Source organism: Lactuca serriola, chromosome 5, assembly GCF_051521515.1.
Source record: "Lactuca serriola cultivar US96UC23 chromosome 5, Lser_US96UC23_V15, whole genome shotgun sequence".
NCBI lineage: Eukaryota > Viridiplantae > Streptophyta > Magnoliopsida > Asterales > Asteraceae > Lactuca > Lactuca serriola.
This window is the reverse complement of record NC_136412.1, coordinates 218,882,416-218,893,479: the sequence shown is the minus strand read 5'-3', so window position 1 is coordinate 218,893,479 and position 11,064 is coordinate 218,882,416. Positions and strand designations below refer to the sequence as shown.

The window sequence follows — 11,064 nt, the reverse complement described above, 5'->3', positions numbered from 1 at the left end:
AACCCCGTAGAGTGGGGTTTTTCACTAGTTTAAATTAAATGGATTGAAAATGTCAATCCAACCTTCTAATTTTGGGATGGGATGGTTGGTCGGTTTGATTTTATAGATACATTTTTCACTAGTTTAAATTAAATGAATTAAAAATGTCAATCCAACCTTCTAATTTTGGGTTGGGATGGCTGGTCGGTTTGATTTTATAGATACATTGATATTAAATGAAGAAAACAAAAAAATTGGGACTTAGGGGGTGTTTGGATAAATAGTTTTTAGCTTATTAGTTTATTGTTTATTTGTTTATTGCGGTGAGAATAAATATATTTTTTAAAGACTAAACTGCACAAATGGTCCCTGTGGTTTGCTCAAAATTGCCACTTTGGTCCAAAAAAGTTTGGACTAGCATCACAGGTCCAAAGTTTTCATTTTGTTGCAAGTTTGGTCCGATTTTTTATGAATTTTTATAAATGACGAGTTTGCCCTTCATTTTTTTTTTTTTTTTTACTTTTTTTTAATTACTTTAATGTTTTCTGATTAAAAGAATATTAAAAAAATAAAATTAAACCTTCAACCCACCCTCTCACTTCTAACACTCTCCCTCTCTCTTTTCATTTGCTACCAGAGCACCACCGTCGGTGCCACCCATTTAGCCGGAGCACCACCATCGGTGCCATCCATTTAGCCACCACCTAACAACTCAAAACCACCGCCACTCTGATCTGCAACTCGAAGAAGGGAGGTCCGACGCCATCTTCCTCAGCAAACCCCAAATTTTCGCCGCCTTCGTTTCTCTACTTCTCCTGCGCTTCGCCGTTCCTCAGATCTGAAAGCCTTCACCAACGTCGGACAGGAAAACCCTCGTATGCGAAAGCCTCCACCACCGTTTGGGAGCCTTAACCCTAGCTGTCGTCAAATCTAAACCACGGCGAACGATTGATTGGAGCGACGAGTTTGAACAAATCTTCATTGTGTTTTCAGATCCGCAAGAAGGTAACACCAGACGATGGTGTCGTCTTCGACAGAGTTGTTGGCGACGTTGTAGAGATGTTGCAGATTTGGAGCTTCAGAGCTGGTTGAGGTACCGGCGGTGGAGCCACCCATCAAGTTTTTCGAAACCCTAGCTGGTTCATGTATCAAATCTTGAACAGATGCATGTATTTGGTGTTAGAAATCTCTGGATTTTGTATGCATTTTTGTATGTTAAATTTCTGAATTTTGTCTGTGTATTCATCTATAGAAGAGAGTGGTTTGATCATGAGAGAGAGAGAGAGGTATGGTGGCGGCTCCGGCATGTGGAAGTGGTGGTTGTTCGCATTTTACCGGCAAGTGATGGAGAGAGAGAGAGAGAGGTGTTGACCGGTGGTGGTGTCGTTGATCGGAAAATCAAGGGTGGTGGCGGTGGTAACTGGTGATGCTTCTAGGGGCTGACTGGTGGCGGTGTTGCTGACCGGTGGTGGTGGTTTTACCGGTTACCGATGAAGAATGGGGAAGAAGGGGTCTAATAGTAGGGAATAAAATAGAAGGGTGAGGCATTGAGAGTTTAATTTTAATTTTATTATTCTTTTAATTAGAAACCATTAAAGTCATTAAAAAAAATAAAAAAAATGTAAAATGAAGGGCAAACTCGTCATTTAAAAAAAATTCAAAACAAATCGGACCAAACTCGCAACAAAATGAAAACTTTGGACCTGTAGTGCTAGTCCAAACATTTTTGGACCAAAGTGGCAATTTTGAGCAAACCACAGGGACCATTTGTGTAGTTTAGTCTTTTTTAAATGTGTTTGGATTAGCTTATTGTGGTAAGAATAAACAATAAGCAATAAGCAATAAGCATTTTAAGTGTTTAGCAAACAAAACAGTTTATATGAGTAAAATGAGCAATAAGCAATAAGCATTCCCTCATTGCTTATTAAAATCAGTTTATTTAACTTATTTCTACCTCAATAAGCTGATTTTTAAATCTTATCCAAACACTTAAATTTGCTTATTGCGATGGATTAAACAATAAACAATAAACAACCTATTTTTCGGTATCTAATAAAAACAAACATTTATAAACAAAGCTTTTATTTTATTTAATTTTATTTTTTTTACTTAGAAGAGTAAATGACGCTGTGACGCGATCCCTACATGTTCAAGAATATGTGGCGACCGTTTATCTGTTAACTTAGTCCAGTCTCCTCTCTCCTCACGATCGCAGAGAAGCTCCTTCCCGTTTATCATCATGCTGAACTACCCTGCAACTTCTTCTTTCAATTGCCAAAATACCCGATTCACACCACCTCCCGGTTATACTCTTCACCCCTCATCTCTCACACTATCATCATCATCATCGTCATCGTCATCTTCATCGTTGCACTCTTCTTCACAATACCACCAAAACCTTCCTAAAGTCATTGCTTACAAGCATACCCATTTCAATATTTCGCCAAGAACAAAGGTCAGTCTTTCATTACCCATGTTTATGTTTTCTTTTGGAAATTACTTCTTTTCGTTGTCGAGGTACATAAATCCTATAACTGGATGACTTATTACTGGAAAATTTTCATCACACCAAACACCATTTTGTTCTTCTTGATTTCTTATACCAACTATCTGTAATTATGGGCGCAATATTGGTGACCTGTAAATACCCATATCAGCTGTTTGTGAAAATGCCTATGAAAAGCCATTGATTTTAGAAGCTTACAACTTCTTCTCTCTATCTGTCTCATACTTTCAATAGGTACTGAAGGTGAGGTGCTCACAAAATGAGCCCTTGAAGGTTATGATATCAGGGGCACCTGCATCAGGCAAAGGGACTCAGTGTGAAATGATTGTTCAAAAGGTGAGTTCAAAATTTTCTCTTTTGTGTTTGTTTATATCTCCAATTTTATGTTTTTTTTTTTTTTGTTCTAGTTTGGATTGGTTCACATATCAACTGGAGATCTACTTAGAAGTGAAGTAGCAGCAGGTTCTGAGATTGGAAATCAAGCAAAAGAGTACATGAATTCAGGACGCCTTGTTCCAGATGAACTTGTCACAAATGTATATAATATCATTTCACTAACTTAATTTAAATCACATTCACTTTCTTTCCAAATTAGATAAACAGACACTTTATTATATAGATGGTGATTGGGCGACTTTCAAGAGATGATACAAAACAAAAAGGATGGCTTTTAGATGGTTTTCCACGCAGTTTTCCCCAAGCAGAATCTCTGGAGAAGATGAAGATCAGACCAGATGTGTTCATTGTTCTAGATGTAAGTTATAAACTTATAATATAAACTTAAGACATATGTTTTTATTAATTCTTTATGAGTTATAATTTAATCCCATAAACGCAGGTCCCTGATGAAATTCTAATTGATAGATGTGTTGGTAGAAGAATGGACCCTGAAACAGGGAAGATTTACCATATAAAGAATTTCCCTCCAGAAACTGAGGAAATTAAAGCAAGACTTATAACTCGACCTGATGACACTGAAGAAAAAGTGAAATCACGTTTGCAGATTTATAAAAAGAATGTGGAAGCGATTGTATCCACGTATTCAGACCTTCTGAAGAAGGTATGTAAACATAGATTTTACATAAAAAAAAATTGTTTTTTTTATGATGTAACTAGTGATTCTTTCATTTTGTTTTAGATTGATGGAAACCGTTCTAAAGATGTAATTTTTGGAGAAATAAGTTCTTTGCTTTTGCAAGTTGAGAAAGAGAAAGAGACAGAAAAATCAGGCAAGTTTTAGAATGTTTTTGAAATATGAATTTGTATCACATGGTGTTGTTTTCATTTGTTTTTTACTAAATCAGGAAATATAAGTAAACTTGATAGCCAGTTCAATAAGTCGGCTTCAACCAAGGTATGTGGTTATAATTGTTACACAGATTATGACACAGAACAGAACATGTTGTACTGTGAAAAAGACGTGAATGCCCTCCTAAATCTCATCATTGCTATCTTGTCGTTTTATAGGAAAATTGGAGAGGGATTCCTACAAACTTAAATAACATCCCTCATTCTAGAGAAATTAGGGATTACTTTTATAATGATGTGCTTCAAGCTACCCAAAGAGCTATCAAGGATGGAAAAACTCGAGTGAAGGTCAGTTTACTACTATTGAGATTTGAGACTCAATACATGTTGAAGCCTTATCATCTATGTACAAAAAAACCAGTAGTTTTAAAAAATTTACAAGTTCTTTCTGTAATTAACCCTACAAAAAGATAAAAGAAAGACATTATTAAGTTTAATGTAAGCATAAACTTGTATTTGGCAGGTGGAGATCAATATTCCAGAGCTTAACCCCAACACAGTGAGGAACACTTCATTTCTCAAATAATTGAATTGTTATAAAATATAAATATAAATTATATTTATGTACAGGATGTATATCGGATAGGTACTTTGATGGAACTTGTTAGAGTTCTTGCTCTATCATTTTCAGATGATGGAAAGCGTGTTAAGGTATGCTTATCATGGTTCTGATGGAATTGGAATTGGAATTGGAATTGGAGATTCCATTCCATGGCATGTTTGATTAGCAAATGGATGGAATTAAATCATATCAGAAACATTTCAAGAAACAATCTTCATGCAGGTTTCTGTTCAAGGATCCATGGGAGAAGGAGCACTTGCAGGAATGCCATTACAGCTGGCAGGAACAAGAAAGATTTTGGAGTACATGGATTGGGGTAATGATGGAGCCATGGGGACCTTCATAAACATTGGTGCTATAGGTGCTCTTTTGCAAAAATAAATAATTGTTGGATTTCAAATTATTGAGATAATGTGTATTATAATGCTAAAGATCTATATAAGTTTTTTTGGCATTGTACAGGTGGAAGAGATGTTGATGAAGCAGATGACATCTTCATTCTAGTGGCTCCTCAAAATGCTATGGGAAATTGCATTATCGATGTAAAAACCTCAGATCAAATATTTAATACTAACACAGGACATGACATGATAGAACAGAACAGGTTGTACTGTATTTGACAGAACATGTTGTACTGTGTTTGTGTTTGGCATGCACTGGGCTAGGACTCAGACTGATGTCAACGGGACAAAACTTGCAAAATTTTTGTCCTGCCCAAAAGGTGAAACATGGAACCGCTCTTGTTTTTCGTCTGTGCAAAAAGACGTGAATGCCCTTCTCATCCTCATAAGTGTAACAAACGCATACCAATTGTCGGGGGCATAAATGTCAATTGACAAGTCATGATGTTGGATAATGCAGGATCTTAGAGCAATGACTGATGCTGCTGGTAGTCGTCCAGTCATTCTTATCAACCCTAGACTCAAGGTTGGTCCCTTGAGTATTGAATGTATATATATCTTTTTTTTTATCTATATATATTTGGAATGAAAATTATGTTAAGTTACGAAAATACCCTTTTATTGATCTATTGTAGTGTCTTTCTTGATAAAAATGGTACTAATACACCATTAAAACTTTTTATGTGTAGGATTTACCAGCATCAAGTGGTATTATGCAAGTAAGTTCTTTAAGCTTATGAGCTTTTCATGGAACATTAATCCAATAATTATGATAATTTCTAAGTCAGTTTTTATTTTATTTTATAATTAATTAGACGATGGGTAGAGAAAAAAGACTGGAGTATGCTGCATCTTTTGAAATATGCTACCAGTTTCGGCTTCTCTATTATTCAGGAACACAATATCCAATTATGGGTGCTTTAAGGTAACTTAAACATTAAACCTGTTATATCTTGTATAAGATATGCAGAATTTTTATAATATATATATTTTTTAAATAGAAAATTGTAGTGATATGGATAAAAAAAAATTGCAGGATGGCTTATCCATATCGATATGAGCTGTTTAAAAGGATAAATGAAGCAAATGGAAAAGAGAAATATGTCATCTTGTCAACATTTCCTAGTAGGCCAACTGGTGATGAAGTTAATGATGCATTTGAAGGAAAAACAAGGTACATAATACACATACACATAATTACTATGTGAAAAGTGAAAACCCTTTTATTATATTGTAATGACATTCTTGCCCTCTTCTTGCAGAGATCAAGTTAAGAAAGCTTCAGGATTCTGGTAAGTTTCTTTTTATTTTCAAGATTAAATATTGACATTATTAACCATAATTCTATTGCTAGCAAACTGCAAATAAAACACTTTTGTTTTTTAAAAGTAGATGTTTAGGTTATGTTTCAATAAGGAGGGCATTTACGTCTTTTGCATAAAAAAGATTGTCAACAAGGAGAAAAAGTTTCACTTTTTGTCTCATTGACATCAGTCTTAGTCAAATGCACACAGTACAACCTAGCTTACACACAAAACTTGCCAAGTACAAACCATTTTTTTTCTTTTAAATTTACACTTTTACATATTGTAAAAAAAGACTTGTTTTTTTTTTTAAAAGTGTTGATTGATATGCGTATAAATGTTGATTGATCTCTGGTAAAATTTACATTTTGATGTTGTCAGGGGTTTCTTGAATAGCATACTTTCAACATAGAAAGGTATTTTTTTTTTTGAAAGAAAACAGTCACTTGTGAGGTAAATCTCTGGTAAAATTTACATTTTGATTGCATCTTGATCAATTTCCATGTTCATAAACATCCCTTCAATTACTGTAAAAATGTGTGCTAAAATGGTATATACGAGCTTACAGTCTTTCTTTGTATATACATTATGCTCATCTCAATATTGTATCCTTTGGTTAAATAGAGAATTGTTTTTTGTATAAAGACATGATGTTATTGAATTATTGCGAGTCATGTGATGTTTAGATTTATGTAAAGTGTTGCTTAGTGTATCCAAAACGATTGACCCGTTTTCTACCTTTTTTTTTTGATTTGTCATATCTTTTCAATAACTTTATCAACGAAAACATATTAACTTAAATCATCTCTAATCATTGACGACTTTAAAAAGTGTTTTTGAAAATTAACCTATTTACCTTTATTTTTGTGAAATATTTAATAAAACCCTTTCATCTAATTTGTTATTATTTATTTATTTATGCACATAATATTTACAAAAGGAAAAGGCATATTTTTTTTAATAAAATAAATATATTATAATACATAAAATTAAAATAGGTAGTATTAAATCTCGATTGAAAAAATAATAAATATTTAAAGATTAAATATAATTAGAGGAGTAAAATGGAACCGTATTAAACAGGGTCAATTAATAATAATAATAATAATAAAAATAATAAAATTGAAAACATTACCGTCTCTAACAAGCCTTTTATATGTTTCATTAATAAGGGCTCACGGTGTCGTTTCAAAGTTTCGAAATGGGTTAGGGCGGTACCCCTGGTATCGTCGACAGACGACTACTTGTTCATTTGGTTTAGCGGTTTGGATGAATTGTTTGTTTCTATCGGGTTCACCAACCCGTGAATTAAATGCTTTAACTTTTCCTTGACTATTCAACCTTTTCTTTGACTATTCATTGCATGCAAGAATCCTACCAACTTTAATTTAATTTATTGGATGTGACTAGCTTTTGAACAATATTCACCAACCCGTGAGTATATATATATATATATATATATATATATATATATATATATATATATATATATATATATATATATATATATATTGCTTTCTTTTTATAAGTTTATGATGAATATAAAATTTACTTATTTGTAGTGTTATTTGTAGTGTGGTTTGTCTGGAAATATTATACAAACTGGTTCAATTCCTCCAGTTACCTTCAATGGATTCCCGAGCAAAGGTAAACAAACCGGTTTTAACCAAAGACGCAAATCCACGCAACGCGGTTCAAGTCAAAATACTCCATTTTCTTCTCCAACCTTTCAAAACCCAAATCTAAACTATCAACAATACCAAAATTACCAACAAAACCAAAACTATCCACAACAATATTACCCGGTACAACAATCTTACAACACATTTACGCTTTCAGAGGAAAATCCGAGTTATAATCCATGTAATCAGTTTTTTCAAAGGGTTCCAGAAACTCAATTCCAATCTTCCCAACCCGAGCATTTCCAGTTCCATGATTTTTAGAACGTAGAATCTGAAAGTTCTAGTGACCAGGGATGATCTATTGGTTTTTACTACCCAGGGCGAAAATAGAATTTTATGCCCTTTTGTATATGTCGTTGGATAAAGAAAACGTTTATATAAAAAAATTATTAAATCATAAATACAATAAACTTTATAATCAAACAAATAATATGGAAAAAAAAACCAACAAAGATCACTTAAAACGATATCTTTATGCATTTTTTTAAAGCAAAAACATCTTTTATTTTATAATAATCAATATTTTATAAAATTTGGATGCTAAAAATTGTATATCCATTCGATCTTTCTTATATCATGGTAGTTTATGGATACATGTTCTATTTGAACTTCTTTTCTACTATAACCTCACAATAGAATCAGAAATATGCATCTACTTTTAAAATTACTTTCTCTTAGGAACAATGAAATCAATTTATACAATTATACCTTTTGTTGCCTCTAGAAAGTCCAAAACATAAGTTCAATAGAAAATTATATGCCTATTGATTCATATCTGATAATCAGAACACAAAAGTTTATAAATAAACTCTACAAGACTAGAAATTTAATTTGAAACTACAACAAAAAGTCAGAATCAAACCTATAGCTACAAAAATGAAATCAATTTTCACTCTTTCTACTGTAATCATCGTCCAACAAATAGCAAATAGTCCAAGTCCTGAAACAAACAAACAAAAACATTTAAAACACATCAGATATTGGAATAAGAAAAATAACTGAATATGATATACCAGAATTCGGAAATCCAACTCCCCCAACCCCAATTTAGAATCGAAAACCTCAAGTTTCTTCATATTTTTGTGGTCTGTGCTTCAGAAATCAGAAAAAAAAAAAATCAAACTCATAAACCAGTCAGAAATTAGAATGAGTAGTAGAAAAATTAAGAAAGAAATTAGAAGGAGAAGTAGAGAAATTGGTTGTAGTAGGTTTCAGGAGTTGGAATGGGAAATGAAAACAGAACGAAAGAGACGAGAATTCAAAAATTGACCTCACACAAACCCAATTTAGAAATCAAAAACCTTATAGTTCTTCATATTTTCGGTGACTATATGCTTCAAAAATAATATTACCGGATTGTGGTTATGCGAAGTAAAGAATGAGAAAGTAAAAATCAAAGTAGAGAAATCTTAAATTGGAATGAGAAATAAAGAAATTCTATGTCGTAGACACTAGGTTTAAGAGAGAAGTAGAGAAATTATAACGAGAATGATCGATACTTCAGTCGATTAAAGATTCTGCTCCTCGATCTGGACGACGCGTTTTTCTAGACGACGATTGGCTTCTCAAGAAGATGCTTGCACGTTCAAGATGACGCCCCCAAACACCTTTGAATTGAACCAGGACTAAACTATGGGCCAAACTATATATACAATATTAATTACCGGATCAAATTTTTGCCCCTTTTTCTTTGCTGCCCCTAGGCGACAACCCAATTCGCCTATGTATATGGCATGGCCCTGCTAGTGACGATCCGGTTCCCGAAAGAAACGAAGAAGAAACTAGCGAGGAGTTGCAACATGTTGTTGAGAAAAAACGCACCTTTACAAACTGCCAGAAGTCAAAGAAATGGGTGTAACGCGAAAAGTTGGCTATGGCTAGGGCATATGTCGATTGTTCTCAAGATAAAAAGCGTGGAAACCAACAACGGTTCAATGCATTTTGGGATCGGGTTCTAGAGCATTTTAATGTTCAAACTGGAGGTTCGGATTGGACACGACCCCAAGTAAACTCAAAATGGAAAAACCTGCAAAAGAAATGTAACGCTTTCCAATTGCATCTATAACCGTAGGATGAACAATGTGGCTAGCGAAAGATCTGAGGCTGATGTTTTAAAAGCTTCACTGAGCGAGTATCGGAGTACTATTAATCAGAAAACCTTTCCTCATCAAAAAGCTTGGGAGTGGTTGAAAGACCACGCGAAATGGGCGGTTGTTACAAAAGCTTGTGAACACTACAAGCATGGTTACTGTCTTGCCGATGGAATATATCTAACATGGGTTGTATTCGTAAAGGCATATCCACATCCAATAACTGACAAAAAGAAACTGTTCAAGGCGGCACAAGAATCAGCAAGAAATAACGTAGAACGTGCGTTTGGGGTCCTTAAAAGACGTTGAGACATATTAAAAATGTTGGCACGGGCTATGACAGTGAAGAAAACAAAAAGCATAATGTATGCTTGTATTATACTGCATAATATGATAATGAAAGATGAGGATACTACACAATTGCATCTATAATGTATGCTTGTATTATCCACTCGTCCATAGTTTTAGAGCATTTTAATAGTAGTTGTCTCTAAAGATTTTTACTATCTAAATAAAATTTTAAAAAGAATTTTATTATTGGAAAAAGAAGACTTATTTTCTAGGCGACTCCAAACATTTTAATATTTTTTAAGGTTATGTCATACTTGATCCCTACATGTAATAATATTCTATTTTATACCTTAAATATATTTAGATTTTAGATATTTTTTTATGTTTTACATTTATTTAATTAATTGATTTAATAAACAAAATAAAAATTAATATATTTTATGAAAAAGCTATATAATTTAAAGTAGTCATCAAAACTTTCAAAATTTAAAAATATCAAATGTTATAAAACATTACGGTTCATCGTTATTTTATTTTCTAACTACACATGTGAAACTGTTATTATCTTTTATAGTTTTGGGAAGAAAAATACCCTACACCCTACAAATGTTAGTAAAATAATAAACTATATATATGAGTGTTTTAATAAAAAAATTTAAGAAATATAAAGGAAAATTAATTAATATTAGAAAAAAAATCTTTTGAAAAGGTTAATCATTCAAGAAATAATTTGTTGAAAAAATTGTTAAATAAAAAATAATACGATCTTTATTAATTTTTTCTTTTTTTGGAAAATAACCATCGAAGATGCGGTTATAAACTTATAATTGTGGCAAATAGCTTTTTGCAATTATCATACACTCAATATCATTATTTCTTTTTCAAAAATGGTCACAAATACATCAAATAACTATTTATATTTCTTTAACAAATATCTTAAT

At 32.7% G+C, this 11,064-nt stretch overlaps 1 protein-coding gene across 1 annotated transcript; it reads left to right on the top strand.

The window, feature by feature from the left end:
- Positions 1–2,128: 2,128 nt before the first annotated feature.
- Positions 2,129–6,721, top strand: LOC145053612 (adenylate kinase family protein). Its single transcript, XM_079001688.1, has 18 exons — positions 2,129–2,434; positions 2,720–2,821; positions 2,893–3,021; positions 3,105–3,239; positions 3,324–3,545; positions 3,624–3,714; positions 3,790–3,839; positions 3,953–4,081; positions 4,257–4,292; positions 4,364–4,444; positions 4,578–4,716; positions 4,818–4,897; positions 5,217–5,282; positions 5,446–5,475; positions 5,572–5,681; positions 5,793–5,930; positions 6,019–6,048; positions 6,442–6,721. The coding sequence occupies exons 1-18, from the start codon at positions 2,219–2,221 to the stop codon at positions 6,470–6,472; spliced, it is 1,815 nt and encodes a 604-aa protein (XP_078857814.1). The 5' UTR covers positions 2,129–2,218; the 3' UTR covers positions 6,473–6,721.
- Positions 6,722–11,064: the final 4,343 nt, after the last annotated feature.

Coding starts and splice junctions, on each gene's coding strand:
- LOC145053612 (XM_079001688.1), top strand. CDS start 2,219: ATGCTGAACTACCCTGCAACTTCTTCTTTCAATTGCCAAAATACCCGA. Junction 4,293..4,363: donor CAGAGCTTAACCCCAACACA/GTGAGGAACACT, acceptor ATTTATGTACAG/GATGTATATCGGATAGGTAC. Junction 4,445..4,577: donor ATGATGGAAAGCGTGTTAAG/GTATGCTTATCA, acceptor ATCTTCATGCAG/GTTTCTGTTCAAGGATCCAT.